General features: G+C 40.2%; 1 protein-coding gene across 1 annotated transcript in view; it reads right to left on the bottom strand.

The window, feature by feature from the left end:
* The window catches only part of capn5b (calpain 5b), a 39,825-nt gene that overhangs the window by 20,041 nt on the left and 737 nt on the right, over nt 1-19,047 (bottom strand). The window contains exons 2-3 of the mRNA XM_077233061.1: nt 12,495-12,667; nt 5,020-5,151 (exon numbers count right to left, since the gene is read on the bottom strand). Of these exons, the coding sequence (XP_077089176.1) occupies nt 5,020-5,151; nt 12,495-12,659 (297 nt within the window). The 5' untranslated portion in view covers nt 12,660-12,667. The remainder of the gene's footprint in view (nt 1-5,019; nt 5,152-12,494; nt 12,668-19,047) is intronic.

Here is a 19,047-nt window from a genome sequence, read left to right as displayed (position 1 = left end):
AAGCGTCTGACTCCAAGGAGGAGGTGACGGGTGAGTTTGTGACATGCAGGGGAAGCTTGCGCAACGGTCGCAATGTCTAACAACTCGAGGCACGAATGCCCGTGTAGTCGGGGGTCGCCCAGGCCCCCGTTAAAACACGCCCTTTGTACATGGCCCCTCTGTTGAAGAGGGTTTGGCAGCAGACCGGGATGAACTATAGTCACACAGGGTGAGCTGCTCTGCCACGGTCACCTCGGGACTCGATCGTGAAGCTAGCGCTGAAGCGGTCACATATGGAGGGAGCCAAAGGCTGCGACTACCATATACCCCAGGAGCCTCTGAAAGTTCTTTCAGTGGGACCCTTTCTCACTTCAACACCAGCTGAACACATTCTCATTGGAGAGACATGTTGGACCGAGTACCTCTCCAAAACTAGAAAAGAGATACTCAGCCCGTGGGCGAGATTACTCCCTTCCAGTTGACCTGAAGACCCAACGGGCTCTGGAGCACTCGAGGGGAAGGACACTGTACTGATACTCCACCCTTAGACGCAACACACAGGATGGCCTGCGGTGCGGGAGGTAGAGATCTGAAGCACATGTCTTTCAGGTCAAAGCTGCAGACCAATCTTGGGCCAAGATGGTCACGACCCACCACCTAGTAGCACGAAGAACGAGTTTACAACTGGCCTTCGTACCGGCTGGAGGAGCGGCTATATCAAATCCTTCGCCAGCAGGATAAGATAAGCACGCACAAGTCAGGAGCACTGCTCAACACTCGGTGTGATGAATATCACTGAATTTTCAGGAGCACGTCTGCTCAACACCTAATGTGATGACTATCACTGACTTGAGCGGGGTAGCCGAGCCTGAGGTGGGGCAGCCAAGTAGAGAGAGTGGTGTTAGTGTGCTGTGCAACACTTACCTGTCTCCACAAGCGGCAGGGGGCGCGTGAGAAGGCGGATGACCGGGTCCTCGAACGCACCAAGCTGCCTGCTGGCGACCAAGGGGGAGCTGAGGGGTGTAAGGCTATACAGGGTCACACCCGCCAGACTGGCCCTCTTGGGACCCAGGAACAGATGAAATTGCTCTCTCTTTGAAGTGTGGGTACCGCTTGCTCCGCTTTTTTTTTTTTTTTTCTAGGGAGCCAGCGGCGGAACAGACACACACACAAACAAAGGCTCCACCCGGCCCTCACCCGGGGGGAGGGAGTGATCGTGCCACTCCAAGAGCATCTCATCCATTCCTGGGCGGCCCGCTCCGGAATGCTTTCGCTGTCGCTTGCCACCTGGCTTGGCAGCGCCTGGAGCGGGCTGGGCGTCTCTACTGCGGCCGGCTCCATGCTGAGGCCTGTGTGGAGGCTGCTGCGGAGGGCCAGCAGGAGCGGCGGCCGGAGAACGCCCACGGCGACGAGCAGGCGGAGGAGCTGCCACCGGCGGCGGGTGGAGGCAGCAGCTGGCCACCGGGGCAGGATGTGCCGGATGACCTCCGTCTGCGCTTGAGCGGCAGAGAACTGTTTGATGCAGTTCTCCACCGCGTCGCCGACCAGCCCAACCTGGGAAATTGGGGAGACCAGGAACCGAACCTTGTCCGCATCCGCCATACCAACCAGGCTGAGCCAACGAAGGCGCTACTGGACCACCAAGGTGGACATCGCCAGACCGATCACGCACGCTACGACACCCGTACCCCGGAGGGTGAGGTCGGATGCAGTGCGGTGCTCACCTATGAGCGCACGGTCTGGATTACCCTCGTGCATGCCATGGGTGCCCTAGCCTGCAGCAACGCCATGGCACGCAAGAGGAAGGGGCTTGCCCACAGGCTTTGTAAGCTCTGCCCGTCGGAACAGACGAAACTCACAGGCCTTGGGGGGGGGACGAGGATCCCCCCAAAAGGCAGCGGCCGCCGGACACAGGTGCACCTGTGTCGACAGACCGTTCCAATGGAGGGACACCTCGCAACCCTTCACCGTTCCTCCATCAAGGGTAATGAGGGGGAAAAGCTAGTCAGGCAGTTTCTGGCAGAGAAAGATGCTGTTCACCACCTGATAAGCTCTCCATGCATTTCGGGAAAGAAAGGCACTGGGGCGGCGAGCTGAGAACCCGCGCAGCCCGCCCCAAGATACCAAACTCCAGATTCCAACCGAGACTGAACGGGACACGGTGGAGGTTCCACTCGAGCCCGGCAGCCTCGGCGGCCCGTTTCAGCATAGCTGATAATTCTGGATCCGGCTCGGGCAACATTGAACTCCCGGAGGGAGACAATGCAGCCGAGTCATCATCTCTAGAAGTCAGCTCACCCTCCGATGCTGCAATCGGCGTCCTGTCCTCCAGGGGAGCCCCGAGTGAAACCGCTGGCCCACCCATTACAGATGGACCAGCAGACAACACAGGAGGCTCCAGTGGTTGCAGTGGAAGGGAGGAGTGAGGAGCCCACAGGGAATGGTTACCGGGCGGGACATCCAACACTATCCTCCGGTCACCCATCCCACACAGCACCCGAGGGTGGGGCATGGTAATGGGGACTCGCTCTCCGCGAACGAAGGCGAGTCTCGCCCTCAACACTGCGACAGTCATGTTCCCACAGAGAAAACATGAGCTGTCCACAAAAGCTGTCTCAGCGTGCTGTAAGCCAAACACGTGACACAACAGTTGTGACCATCAGAGAGAGACAGGGAACGACCGCACCCAGAAACGCACGGGCGGAATGACATCTTGAAAAAGACTTAAACGCACCCGTGTTGCTCTTTCAGAAAATAGGACCGTCACCAGTGCCGGAGCACACAGGGGAATGACCGCGGCAACACTGAACAGAGAACTGAAACAGTGAAGCACTCACTTTTCCGCCCTCTAACCAGCCATCAACACACACAAACATTTAGAAATTTGTTGCTGTTAAAACAGCAGTTGAGAGCTCAAAGCTCGCGATCACCGCTGCACTCGCGCTGTAGAACACCAGCACTGGGAGAGTCTTCCTGAAGAACACCGACACACTCGCTCGTTGTAGACAACAGCACTCTCAGAGACATCAAACGATCGGCTCCGAAGCGAAAGGCAACTAGTGCGTGCATCCACTTCCGTATTTATACCCGCGCCGCGGGGGCGGAGTGTGTGATGCGAATCACGCACGCCAATTACATTGGCTCGTTCAATAGTACTCGAAGAAGACAGGCTCTCTAGCGAGATCCCATTTCAGTCGGCGTCGACTACGTCCGACGTTATCGACTGAAAGGGAACCATCCCGATATGTAATTACACTGTGGAGCTATCACCATCTTAATATATTAATCTTTCCACATAAAGTTAACAAGATCTTTTTCCAACCATCTAATTTTGACTGTATTTTGTGTAGCAAAGGTTCCATATTCAAATTCATTATATTCTCTAAATTAGGGCTCAGGTGGATACCTAAATATCTAATACCTTTATGCATCCATTTAAACTTAAATGCACTCAGACTGAGGAAGCAAAACACACTGCTGATACTGGCATAGCCTCTGACTTACGCCAGCTGAAAATTTAGAATAAGATTCAATCATATTAAGGAGTATTGGTAAGGAACACGCAGGGTCTTTAACTAATAGCATTATGTCATCAGCATACAGTAGCAATTTATGTTCTCTTTCCCCTTCAAAAACACCTTTAATTCTTGGTTCCTCTCTAATCATTGAAGCAAGCGGTTCTAAAACTAATGTAAAAAGTAGTGGACTAAGGGGGCAGCCTTGGTGGGTAGACCTAGATAGATTAAAAAAGGATGACGTTATTCCATTAGTTATCACAGCTGCTTTAGGGTTGGAGTAAAGATTTTAAACCCACTTCACAAAACCTGATCCAAAACCATATTTTTCTAAAGGCGCAAAAAGAAACCCCCACTACACCCTATCGAAGGCCTTTTCTGCATCAAGTGATATTGCAGCAATGGGATCCAGATTAGAATGATTCATCCACATGAGATGTAATAGTCTTCTCATATTGTCAGACGAGGATCTATTTTTAATAAAGCCTAGCTGATCTCTGTGTATAATTTTAGGTAAAATACCTTCTAATCGTGAGGCTAATAATTTTGTTAACACTTTACAATCTACGTTTAATAAACTTATTGGACGGTAATTAGCAGCATCCATCGTATTTTGTCCAGATTTTGGTATAAGTGATATTAAGGCTTCATTAAAACTGTCAGGTAACATATTATTCACAAGTACCTCTGAATATACGTCAGTTAATACTGGGGTCAACTCATCGACAAACTTCTTATAATATTCTACTGGAAATCCATCCGAGCCTGGTGATTTATTATATAATTCTATAATTTTTCAAGAATTATAATATATATATATATTATATAAACATATGAATTTTGATTTTGAATCATAAATACAAAAATAAAACTAACAATAAACAATGTATATAAGAATTAAAATATGATATAAAATATATTGATAAATATTGAAAAATACAAGATTAAATATTATTCAAAATATCAAGTGAAAAGTGAATCAAAATTATAAATATCATTATTGCATTTTATTCAAAACCCATAAATTAATTATTCACAATATATTTGTATATGTAAATTATTTTATCATTAGATTGACTGACATATATAGTATGATATTAAATTTTGGTTGCCAAGCAAAATAATAATAACATAAATTACATTACATCACATTACATTACAATGACATACATCATTTATAATAACTATTATTTAATTATCATATAATCTAACATATTGATTTTATTATTATTTAAATGCCCTCCATATTCAAGGATGCTCTCCTTATCTTGCAAATTAATCAATGCTGAGTATTTCCACACACTCTTCTCACAGTTGCACTTCCATACTGAAAACCAATAGACATTAAGACGGACTCCATTTTAAATGCTGTTACTTCATTTAGCTCTGATTCAAGAAATCTCAAGCTTTTTCCCAAATATTTTGGTATCTCTGGACTTTTTCCATCTGCACGGGAGCAACGTCGTAGCTTAGAGGGAACATTAAATACAGGATATACACACGTTTATACACTCCACTAACTTACTTTCTGCCACAGAGACTCTCGGGAAGCCAAGCTGGTGCAGGCCGCCACAAACCAGCAGTTTCCCAGCTGCCCTTGGTGCAGATCATGGGCACTGATCCCATCCACAAACAAGTGAGGATCCTCGCACAGCTCCTGGTGGAGAAACAGACACAAAGAGAGAGAGAGAGAGAGAGAGAGAGAGAGAGAGAGAGAGAGAGAGAGAGAGAGAGAGAGAGAGAGAGAGAGAGAGAGAGAGAGAATAGTGTGAAATTGGTGAGAAGAAGAAGGGAAAAAAATCATTGTGTGAATAACAAACATGCACCCAGGGTAAAAAATATATATTTTAAGAAAGATTGCAAAGAAGACCATGGGCCAGATTTACTAAACAGGGCAAATTTGCGTAAGAGCGCAAAACCAAAAAAGCTGGGATGGGACAGGAGTGGGAAGTTCTGCAAATGATCTACTGGCAAATGAAAGAACAAAGACACAGCCGGATCATTTAAATAATGACCAACGCAATCTACCAAGAGTTCAAGACATGCTTTTTTTGGTCGTTAAATAATGGTGCAAATACCAGTAAACTGACTAGTGCAAACCTTAGTAAATCACCTTGCATGATTCATTTAAATACTCTCCTCCCATAAATGTTGCGTCTGAAAGGGAAACTGCTACAAATGCATATGCAATAAGGTCAGCCGCAAAAACCCTTTTCAGTGCTAATATTTCACTGCTTGTTTTTAGTAAATCCTGACATAATTTTTTAACACCAAAACAGAGTTTGCATTGGTGCAAGCTGTTAGTAAATCTGTCCCCTTGTCTAAAAACATTGTACTTTGTCCAAAAAATATAGTAGATTTAGCTTCATTTTGATTGATGAAAAGAGGTGAAAACACAAAAAGTACTTGAAAAAGACAGAACCAGGACACAGGCTCTTTAATTAATTTAATAATAGTTATGAATGTAGATGAAGTAGTGCACAGCTGAAAGCTGTTATAAATCAAATGAGTTTTGCTCTGACAGCATCTAGCACACCTCTGCACCGGCCTTGTCACAACCACACATAACCCAGAAACAACGGGGAAAGAGTGAGATTTGTAGTGACCTAAAAGTAAAGGTCTGGGTCCCTTTAAACAGCTGACATACACTGGGCACAGTGACAGCAGCTGCGGGGAATGTAGCAACTCACAGGCTATAGCTCATTCTGCCTCCGTATTGAAGATCTCTCAGAGGAGCCGCCACAAATGAGCCCTGGTAATAGACTAAATGCTTTAATAAGCACCTAACAAACTGTAATACCTTTTAAAAGCTGATTCTTCCGATAACAGACAGACAGATGGATAGATGGATAGATAGATTCATGAATGGTAGATAGATAAATAGATAGATAGGTAGGTAGATGGATGCATGGATGGATGGTAGATGATAGATAGATAGATAGATAGAAAGAAAGAAATACAGACAGACAGATGATAGATAGATAATTCAATCGCCCATTCATATAGAAAGCCATTTTCAGCCGTTTAAACTAATACAATGAATAAATGATTGAATGTACTAGAACTGTGTTTTTTTATTTTTTTATCTCGCCTAAGGAGCCAGGATGCACTAAAAATCCATATGAGCATGACACCCCTCCTGGTTCGGTTGTCCTCTGGAGGTATAAAATACATGTTCTCACAGTACATGTTCTCACTCTCAAAACACTCATATGTCTTTCACATTTTGCTACCCGAAATCATTTCCACAGCTCAGCAGACGAGGACTCTCCTCGCTACCCGGCCGGCACACATCCAGCCCAGCACTCACACCAGCAACATTTCATTCTTGCAGCGCTGGGCTTCTCTCACCTCCTCAACAACTCGCGCAAACCACTAGAGATGAGACATGTCATCATGCCCCCATGGTGTGTGAGAACGAAGTGCAATGATGTCAAATTGATGAGGCAAAACACATACACACTGCACACGCCAGACACACTTCTCTATTTCAGAGCCAAGAAACCCAGACGCGTGACACTGAATCTCTGTTTTTGTTTGTGGCCTGCATATAAAGCTTGATATACCCACAGTGCATGACTGATTTTCCATCAGACCCTTTGATATTACCACTCTGTCAGTCATTACAGAATAATGTTTTTCAGTCAAAGCTTGATTCAAACAGACAGGAATACAAATTCGGTTTGGTGCGGCGAGTTGGTTCAAGCCACTGTCGTCCCTCTAAAAGCAATGCTAGGTTATTTTGAGTTTCATTGATCTGACTAAATATCAATCCATCATAACTTGATTAATTGTTGCCTTCTCACTTCTGACAGTTCTTTAGGATTCAGATTTATGATCAACAAGTGAGCAGCAATGAATCTAACAAATCTATTTAAAACCTTCAAAAGGGCTCAGACTTCAGATTAATCAATAAAACACTTGTCTAATATACGTCAGTTGAGTGTGCATTTGAGCAAAAGAAAAAAACACACGAAAAAAGAGACACAGCTAAGCAAAAACCATCAAGCAAAGGTATTTTACAGCTCAAATGAGCTGCCTTGCTGTCTACTCTCTACAAACACAGCTATCTAAGCTGGAATCCAAGCTGGGAAGCTGGTAAGCTGGGATGCACCTGAGACCTGAGTCTCTCTGTAGGCAAGCGTGTGGTGAGCTGGTGCCTGCTTACATCACACAGTACCACAACATCCAATAGGAAAATTAAATTGCAGTATTGCAGTAGCCACCGTTCAACCAGCACTCAGACGTTTTTTCACCATAAATTGTAGAATTAAAACACTTTATACCCAAATGTCAAAAAATTTACTCAAAGCAATGAACAGCATTAATAAAGTCCCAGTCTTACAGATCATTAACTAAAAAAATCTTTTTTAGGGTTTAGTTACCCTTTAATGACCCCCCCCACCCCCAACATTTTACATCCATTTTGGTTGGGACAGACATTTTCACCAAGCTCATCCATACGTTAACAATGTTCATTTGTCCAAAAAATATTTGAAGGCAATATAATGATGCTGACTACAATGTTGTTATTGTTACCTAATACTAAAACTATTAAAAAGTTGTCACCAATTCAAATGAAGTTGAAATAAAATAAAATAGAAATATTTGATGAAAAACCTCAAAGTTAAAAACTTAAAAATTAGAAATGTTGCATTGGCAAAAAACTAAAATTAAGTTGACATACTAAAACAGAAATGAAAATGTATTAAAGCTAAATATAAATATAACAAATAGTAAAAAAAAAATCTAGAATGTAACTTCCCTGCTGAAAAAACATCCTGTACCAGCCTATGATGGTTTGCCGGTGTCTAAGCCTCATCAGGCTGGTCTATTGGCTGATTTTTTATGATGCCTTAAAATATTTTTTTAGTTTTTAGACTAACCTAGAAAAACTTAAGCCCCTGTTATCACAGGGGCCGAGACAACACCATTCGTCTCTAATGTGCAATACATCAATCTTTATTTGACGAGCATTTAGTCTTCAGTTTTTTGAGATTACCTTCACAGCTATAAAGCCTGAAAATGGACATAATATCTAAAGATCCTTCACAAGTCCATTGTCTCCCCTGTTCACTCATGGAACAAAGAAACCCTGAGACAAAGACACTGACAGAGAGAAAGAAAAGATATTGTTTGTGTGTGAATGTTCTCTTCAGAGGAGGTTTTACAGTGTTGTGGGTGGGTAGCTATTATGGAGTAATGTTTTTGTGTGTGTGTGTGTGTGTTAAGAGGAAGGGTGAGCTGACTGATTCGAGTGCAAGGTCATCTGAGTTATAGCTCAGCACTCCAGACACCTCTGCGAACACACACACTTTTTAATCACAGACCAAAATGGCATCCAAGGGGCAACCCTCTCCTGTGGCTTAGAATTTCATGTTTGTGTCCGCTTATTTCGCATTATCTCATGTATTGAGAGTTCACACACTAATATGAGTCATACTGACTCTGTCTTGGCCAGCTCTTAAAAGATTTGAAAGAAGACAAATCAGACAGCCAGAACAATCACAGAATCAGTGAACACAAACTCAGACACCATTGAGCACACAGTTTGGATAAATGACCATCTATCACCTATTCCACTGGCTTCAACTCATAAAACACAGTTTTTCTTCTTTTTGGAGAGTGGAGGTGCCCAGAAATGGCAGGAGGGGAGGCAGAAAAGGAAGCGGGTGGGAGTGAGGAATGGTAAGTGGTTAAAAAAGCGTGATCAAGGACCCAAGGGGGGAAAGACTGTGAAATATGAAGCAGCTGCGGTGAACTGCATTAAAGCTCATAATGGCGTTTACTCATTCAGAGTGATTTGTGGCAATGTCTTCAACTATGTCAAACATGGATAGAGTAAGGAGCATTTCATTTTTACAGTTCAGGGACAACAAACAACATGTCAACGTTTGAAATCATTAGGCACCTCCTTGATGCTGAGTGATTTAAGTAAACATGGAGTTAAAATTGGCACCATTTATTTTATTAATACATGTTCTTTGCCTTATTGTGCATGGTTTATCCACATGTTATTTCAAAGAAAAATAATGTTTCTTTTATAAAAATTTAACAACTTGCTTTCTCTGTGAAGCATAATAACTATTAGTTTAGCCAATTAGCTGAGCAGTCTTACTACCATTCAGAATTGTGGGGTCAGTATGATTATTGATTAAAAAAAATACTACTTTTATTCAGGAAGGATGCATTAAAATGATTGAAAGTGACCGTAAAGAATTTTACGTTGTTAAAACGATTTCTATTTCAAGCCAAGTCACCTTTATTTATATATCGCTTTTATCAAAGCAGCTTCACAGTGATAACATGAAAATAATACAACAAAGTTTGCTTCTAGAAGAAAATTGCGTCATCGTCCACCTTAAGTAAGGCAGATCAATAATATTGTTGAATATTAAATGTACCCAGCTAAGCAAGCTAAAAGCCAAAGCAACAGTGACAAGGAACCAAAACTCCATCAGGTGACAGTATGGAGAAAAAAACCTTGGGAGAAACCAGGCTCACATAAATGCTGTTCTTTTGAACTTTCTATTAATCAAATAATGCATCATTATTGCATTTGGTCTGGTTTCCACAAAACTATTAAGCAGCACAACTGTTAACATTGATAATAATAAGAAATGTTTCTTGAGCAGCAAATCATCATATTAGAATGATTTCTAAAGGATCATGTGACACTGAAGACAGGAGTAATGATGCTGAAAACTCAGCTTTACCATCACAGGAATAAATAAAAAATAAAAAATAGAAAACAGTTATTTTAAAATGTAATACTATTTTACAATATTAGTAATTTTACTGTATTTTTTATCAAATAAATGCAGCTTTTGTGAGCTTGTAAGGATTCTTCCAAAACATCAAAACATTTGACCAACCCCAAACTTTTGAAAGTTAGTGTACTTAATGCAGTAATTTAATAAGAATTACAGTAATAATACCACCATATAAACTGAAATACATCACATCACAGAAGTAATAAAAAAGGATAGATTGAGGAAGTATAGATTGAGAGTGCATGTGTAGCTAGACAAACATATAGTAACTTGACAGAACATTAATAAACTGTAAAAAAGTAAATCAAATCTCAAAATTCCAAAATATTCCTCACAGTCCCATTAGCATAAAAAAGAAGAAGCAGCAGGAATCAAGATGCAAAAATAGTCTGATTATGATTAGTCAGTCTCTAAGGTCTTATGTATCACTACAACACAATGAATGTTATATTTGCACTGTCTGCACTTGATTCCTGCATTCCCACATTCCCTGCTACAGCTCCAGTGATCATTAAGAAGGGGAAGATTTTAGCTTTTAAATGTTGAATTGTACAGACAGAACAGATCGTAGTGTTGACTTCAATTATAACCTGTATTAATGGCCACAGGAGCTGCTGTGGGTGCAATTCATACGCCCCTTCACTGGAACACTTCACTCGTGTGTTTGAGCGAGCGTAAGTGCGAATGAGATTCTGGGCCGGGCATCGTTCCAGGAGTGAGTGAGTGAGAGAAAGGGATAATTGACTTGGACAGGCTTGACACTTAGTATGCCCCTGGGCAAGACAGGTTGCAGGGGGGGAGTATCACATTCCTAGCATCTCTGGGATTCGAAATGTTACAGATAGTTTTATAGGAAGCTGTAATGTATCGTTAACTCCAAAATGAAGCACAGGAAAACCATCATGATGCTTCAAGAAGCCTGTTGATGGCTGTTTCCCCACAGTCATTGAGGTTTTACAGATCTAATGTGTCCTTGTGGACTAACATTGACACTGTATGGTCAAAAACAACTCTGTGTAACAATTCTCAGAAAAACAAAGTCCAAAACAAAACAAAAACTGTAATTTAGTTTTGGAATTTCTGTGCCATCAGATGATGGATGACAGACCTCCATTATGGATGAATGCCTCAGGCTGACCTTTCCTTCTGCCTTGGCTTGACTAACACAGATTATTCAATATACTTTTGATAAATCACGAACGATATGTTACTGATCAACATATATATTCCTCGATAACAAGCAGAATCCTATTTTTAGCACATCTGTGCTGTGTTCTCAGCATCTTGCTAAGCATGTAGACTACAAGAAAAAGAAAGATAGCATGCATATATATTTTCAACTGTTAACACTAAAGCACATAAACTACATTTAATGAAATGCATTCATTATTTAAGATTGTATTAGTCATTTAAGTAGTATTAGCGAGTGGTTACAAACTTGTTTTGCCTTACACTATTATTCAAGGTTGGGGTCAGTGTAAGATCGTTTCATGCTTTTGAAAGAAGTCTGCATTTATTTGATCAAAAAAATTGTAAAAACAGTAATATTGTGAAATATAACCGTTTTCTTTATATTTTAAAAAGTAATTTAATCCTATGATGGCAAAGCTGCATTTTCAGGATCATTACTCCAGTCTTTAGTGCCCCATGATCCTTCAGAAATAATTCTAATATGCTCAAGAAACATTTCATATCATCAATGTTTAAAACAGCTGAGCTGCTTGTGATGTAGTGATTTGTGATATATCATAAATATTCTTTGATCACTAGAACGTTTAAAAGAACAGCATTTGAAATAGATTTTTTTTTAACATTATAAATGTCTTTTATGTCACTTTTGATTAATTTAATGCATCCTTGCTGAATAAAAATATTCATTTTGTACCCAGCTCAACCGGTAAGGTCATTTTGACTGATTTTGTAAGTTTTATAATTCCTGTAGCTGAAACAGCGGACTAGCACAAGCTGAGCAAAACCTATACGGTAGAATTATGCATAAATAATGTAAATGGATTTACTTCAAAAGGAATTGAATGTGGTAATTTTTAAGGTGCTGTTTTAAAGATTTAATAAAGCAAAATCAATACATTTCCAACCTGGAATCTGCTTAAGAGCCTCTTGGGAACCCAGGAATCACAAGCAATGCAGGCCTCAAGTTTGTCTCATTCAGATTGCTATCTGCTAAATTAATTATTGCAAATGTAAATGGTGAGTTCTAAGCACTGACCGCGGGTCTTTTCCAGTGCACACGGCCAATCCTGTTCCCCAGGTAGAAGAGCGAGTCGTCTACGGCCGGAAACAGTGGGTCCTCAAACAGCGCTCCACTCTGTAGACACTGCCTCTTGAGGGTGGAGTAATGCTGCCCCTCAAAGGCCTTCACAGACGAGAACATCTTTCAGCCTACAGAGGGATAACACAAACAGAGAGAGAGAGAGATGCCAATGTAAGACAGATGCAGAAACAGTACAAGGTGCTCTTGCTGCTGTAAAGATCTCATCACCTTCTTTTTCAGGAACATATGTGCGTATTGCATGCTACTTACTAGCTTGGTGTCTGTTCATATTGCTCAAAAAAAAAACAAGGGGACTGAAATCTCCAGTTCTATAATTAATGGGTGGCTTTATGCACTTTCTGGAAGTATTGAAGAATAGGTTTTAGTAGGTTGAAACGTTTGACAGGTTAGCAGCATCAATTTTTTTTTTGAGGCACTTGAGCTAACTATATATTTATAGTCACAAATGTATATTGAGTTTCGTTTTTTTTAAGGTGACCGTCATGTCATTATTTTAATTCATTTTTCCATATTGGTCTAATATTAAGTATCATATACACTACTGTTCAAATGTTTGGGGTCAGTATGAGTTTTCTTTTAAAGAAAATATTACATTTATTCATCAACGAAGCATTAAATTAATCAAAAGTGACAGTAAATAGATGTTACAAAAGATTTACATTTCAAATAAATGCTGCTTTTTAAACTTTCTATTCATCAAAGGATCCTAAAAAACGGTTTATCACTGTTTCCACAAAAACATTAAACAGCACAATTGATTCCAAGATGATAATAAGAAGAAATGTTTTTTGAGGAGCACAACAGCATATTAGAATGATTTCTGAAGGATCATGTGACACTGAAGAATGGAGTAATGATGCTTAAAATTCAGCTTTACCATCACAGGAATACAAAACATTTTAAATGATACTAAAATAGTCAAATAGCTTTGTTAAATTGCAATAATATCTCAAAATATTAGTTTTTACTGTATTTTTTTGATCAAATAAATCTCTTGATGAGAATAACCAAAAAACATCTCCTTTCAAAAACATTAAAAAAATCATACCAACCCCAAACTTTCGAAGTACTCTAAATCCTAAGTGCCAAATAAAATAAAACAAACTCTATTTAATCACTACACATTGGTCACATTGGTCAGATGTCTAAGTGGGCAGTTCTGGGCCAAAATAAACGGAATTGTGGACCAAACAAAGTTAAACGTGTGCACCTGGCCAGACCCCACGAGACAGAGAATCTGAAAATGCAATTAGACTTGACACACAAAAGAAATATGACAATGAAACTGCTTTTTAGAGATTGATTGGAAGGAACACTTCCCTCTTGTCTTGATAATCTACAAGACACACTTGCTCAGTTTGGCAGGAATAGATGAATTCACACGGCAGGAACTGTACCTTCAGAACAACATGTCACCGTGCCCCGGCACTGCTGTGACACATTGCTTTAAATCCAGGTCGAACTGGAATGTATCATTACAGTGTTGTATTCACCACAGCGACTGGTAGAGTAAAAGCGATGCCTACTGGGATGAGTGTGTCGGATTAACACCCCCCTTCCACTGACCAGGGAATACCTTTTTTTTGACTGAACGAGTCTATAAGAGCTAGTCAAGAGTTTGAAAGTAGTTCAGATGACATCTTATCCATACAACACACCATTTATGTTCAAATATACTAAAAAGGATCCTTCCGTCCATTTCTCTGCACATTTCCAAGGACTTGTCTGAAAAGCATGGGCAGTCTGTCAATCACAGCTCTCTCAGAGGCTAGTTTTGAGAGCCGAGCTGCGGTGAATTATTCATCTGCATTCCCAGACCTTCAGGAACATTAATTATGTCTTCAGCGTTCTGCCCATTTTCTCAGCACTAATGACAGAAAACCCTAGCTTATGTCATTCTACCGCCACATTTACACCATTTCCGCAGAAAAAACGTAGCCTAAAGACTTCGGATAATAACAGCTCCATTATATCGTCACGCAATACCAAGTTAGCAAATGTAGGATGAAGCTTCTTCCATATCTTGATGATGTCGTCAATTGGCGATGATAATAATGACATCATATTTTCATGTTAAACAAACAACATAGTGATAAATTATGTTCATTAAAGGAATGTTGTGGTTACGTAAGCTCAACAGAATTTGGAGAATAATGTTGACCATCAGTGTGGTTATTAACTAAAACTATTAAAAATCATTTACTTTTTTAAATAAAGCTAAAATAAAATATAAATATTAGATGTAAAACTTTATTTTTTAAAAAGGTTGCAAAATATAAAAACAAAAACTTAAAAAAACGAAAGCACATAACAAAATAACTAAAAACGATTTTTTCATTTATAAACATAAATGTCAATCAAAATATTTATACATACTATAAATATTTAAAACAAACTGATTACCACACATAATTTTTCCATTTTATTAGAGAAAAGCTAAATCAATGTTACAGTGAGCAACTTAACATGAAGCTTATTACATGAAATCTTCTGTTGAAACAAGTGTATTATTTGCACTGCCATAAGCTATTTAAATACACAGAGATGTGATCTATGTTCTCTCTGGCTAATTAAAGACCATACTTGATCATCTGTAAAGTGTTTGATTGCTCATGTTGGAAGTCCAGTGAGAAGATCATTGCAGTTGTCTAGCCTCGAAATGACAAGGGCCTGGACGAAAAGTTGTGCAGGCTCATTTAGGAAAGGCCTGATCATCCTGATGTTGTAGAGTGCTACAAATTAATTTCCATTGTAAGTGCCTCATTATGAACCAGATTTTTGCTTCTTTTTTTTTTCAAGAAATGTGGTAATCTATGTTTGTGGAAATCAACATTAGGCCACAAATGCAGTTGACTGAGCTTAACTTACACTGAACCCTGAATTTTCATTTGAAATGCTTTTTTTTTTAAACAGAGAACTTGTGAGTACACAAGTAGGCTAGGGACTGGTTAGGTACTGGAAATGCTGTAACTTGATTGTACAGTACACTTGACTGGAGAAGCTGGGGAAATGAAAACAGCAGTTGAACTGCCAGCACGGCAGATGGTGCCTGGCCTTGTCTCGTGACTGACTCGTGACATCAGTCAGATGTCCACCACACAAGCAAACGCTCTCTCCTCTACACGGTCCTCCTGACGATAGGAAGCATGAAGGCAGTGCTGATGCTTGCAAGTGGAATTCAAACTTCAGGGTACCAAACAGTACAATTGAGGAAATAAAGTAGCAAGAATATTATGTGATTCTGCATCTGTTCAGAAGCACCATATTGGCTTTAGGAATTTGCAATGTTAAAACTAAGCTTAATGACAGATGTAATGTGCTAATTGAGACCGATAGAGGCCTTTTAACTCTCTCTCACACCCAACTTATGCACAGCTAGCTCATAAAAGTTTATAAGCGGGGTAGTGGAATGATGTGGTTTATGGTCTCTGCTCTATTAAAAATTGCACTTAATTTGGGGGAAAAAACAAACAAAACAAACAAAACAAAAAAAACAGAGTGAGACCCAGAATATTGAGTTCCTGAAGAAAATGCACTGTATGAATCCCACGGGACAGCAGGGCCAACATGGTGCACTACTGACTGAAACTCCTACTGTGGCATTAGAAGTATATTTGGTAAAAAGAGTGAGAGCGCAAGAGAGGAAGCTGCACTGGAATAGCTGGCAGAGAAACAGGGTGCACCAAAGAGCTTGATGAAAACCCCCTCCCATCTCCGACAAATCACCATTTCAGGGTATCCCAGCTGCGTCACTGCAGCCACCTCATGAATACATTTAGTATGTCATCTCACCAGCCATACAGTAAACCTAGAATCATCCCAGTACTCCATGACTAAAACATGCATTGCTGAGTCCATCACTATCGCAAAATATGCTCAATTCAAAATGTACTGCAGTGTTGGATGCGTTACTTTTGAAATGCAATCTGGTTACTGATGACAAATTGAATGACTTTAGGTATCTCAACACTTCTGGATATTACTTCTTATTTATTTGGTGTCACAAAAAACAATAATTGTGTACTGTTTTGACAGAAATACACAAAAAGCACAGAGGAACAACAACCTATTCTGGTAACACTTTTCAATAAGGTTCATTAGTTAACATTAGTTAACTACATTAGTTATGGGGTGGGGGTGGCGCAGTGGACACATGCCTTTGGTGTGAGAGACCCGGGTTCGAATCCACTGTGAGACACCAATGTGTCCTTGAGCAAGACAACTTAACCCCTAGTTGCTCCAGAGGCGTGCGACCTCTGACATATATAGCAATGGTAAGTCGCTTTGGATAAAAGCGTCAGCTAAATAAATAAATGTAAGTTGACTTGAACTAATAATGAACTGCACTTCTACAGCATTTAATAATGTTAATGTTAATTTCAGCATTTACTAATACATTATTAAAATCAAAAGTTGTATTTGTTAATGTTAGTTAATGCGCTGTGAACTATAACATGGACAAACAATGTCAACTGTATTCGTATTAACTAACGTTAACAAAGATAACCAATTATCTTTGTTAACAAATGTGTTGCTCATGGTTAGTTCATGTTAGTTAATACAAGCTGCAGTCGGCAAGTCTGGCAGATTGAGTGGACTTAGGCAAAATTTTGGATGTTTACAACTCTAATGTCCCTCCCCCACTATCAACGAATATCCTCCCACCGCATTCGTGTTCGTCAGTGCGTGTGCAACAGATTTTCTGTGAACGCGCCCGTCTCATCAGCATCCATCAACACCATGGAGTATTTGGAGCTAGTCAGATAGCACACAGATAGCTTACTCTCGTAAGAAAGATAGAGTAGCATTGATTCTTCCAAAAAGCCAAACTTTATCCCTTCATCTGGACATGTTTCTCCACCTAACGTTACGTTCACACGGATTTCAGTGCAAACAAAGCTAACGAACCTGCCCAACAAGTGCTAACGTTAGCTATCCATACCAACACATTTGGGCAAACATACTTCGATTACTAACATAACACTAAGAAATAAAGTGACTGGTTGATAAAGCACAATTACCCGTCGAGAAGAAATGCTGCAAGCTCTGCATCCAGCTTGAACCCAATTAAATCACATAAATCTCTCCACCTTTCAAATGCCGATCCTATGTTGATCCTGGTTTATTTACGGGCACGGTCGCTTTCTTTCTTTACTTCTTTCTTTTCAGCAGGTGTTCTCTTTTCCTGTGTTGTTTTTGACCTCCTAGCTCTAGAGGTTAACCGAGGAATTGGAATCTTTTCCGCCATCACTCTTCCTTACTGCGCAAACTTCAGGCGTGTGCATGTGATTGTAACGTGCGCGAGGGGTGGCGTGTGCTCGACCTGTGATTGACAGCCAGATCTCATGGCTGATTGGACCCGATGATCCGGGAGCGGTGGATTTAGCTAAATAAATAACCCGCTCCAGGTGGAGTTAGAAGCTCGGGTTTTTTTCTAAAACCACTCTATTTATGTTGTTCTGTCCGATTATAGTGTCGATTTCACTGAATATGATCAAAAATTTTTTGCCGACGGCAGCTTTAACTAATGTTAACAAATGAAACATTGTAAAGTGTTACCCCTTTTCTTATATTAGCGCGTGTTTCGATAAATACATATTGTGCATTAAGTACTAATTAACACTCTTTCAATAAACAATGAACTAGTTTGACTAGTAAACTAGTAATGTTTACTATCCCTGCAGGAAAATACAATTTGGTGGTTGTTATTAGATGGTGGTTGTAATTTGGAACACGTGGCTGTTTTTTAGCTGGTCAATCCTCATTAGCTGGTAAATAAACCAGATGCTTGTTAGTTATCACATTTATGGTGGTTATACTGGTTTATATAATATAGTGGCTGGCTAACCATCTAATGATCAGACTGGACCAGCAATAGAACAGAACTAGTTAGAGCAGTAAATTGGTTATTAGCCCAACTAAAGAATCAATCTTAACATGATAGCAGTATTTTGGAACATGGTAGTTAGTTTATAGGCAGTCAGATGATCATTAGCAGGTAAACCAACTTGGACCAGCAACAAACATGTAGCTATCAGTTGGTCATTCCAATTTGACAAATGACAGCTAGAACAGAACTAGTGAACTAGTTAGAGTAGTAAAGTCAAGTTTACAAGTAAATGTTTTGGGGGCATGGCTGGTTTCGAGTCAGTCTAAGATTGTCATTAGCTGGTAAACCAACTTTGACCAGCAACACACCAGATAGTCTAGTAATTTGTCATTCCAGTTTAAGGTGGTCAAGCTGGTTTTTAGAACATGGTGGCTGCTCAACCAACTGACCAATCAATAGCCTAACTAACTAATAATCTTAGATCAGCTAGAAACCAAGTACCATGTCCATATAATTTGACTGTATACTTTATGGAAAACAAAATTGCTTTGCACAATGATATATGACTTCTCCTTGAAAGACATAAATAAATGAATAAGCAAACTAATTTATTACCATTGCGTAATTATTAATCAATAACAGTCATCAAATGCATCT

Source organism: Siphateles boraxobius, unplaced genomic scaffold (genome assembly GCF_051911475.1).
Source record: "Siphateles boraxobius isolate OS27281-9 unplaced genomic scaffold, OSU_SipBor_1 18, whole genome shotgun sequence".
NCBI classification, from domain to species: domain Eukaryota; kingdom Metazoa; phylum Chordata; class Actinopteri; order Cypriniformes; family Leuciscidae; genus Siphateles; species Siphateles boraxobius.
Note: the sequence above shows the minus strand (reverse complement) of the source record. Positions and strands in the feature narration are given on the sequence as shown.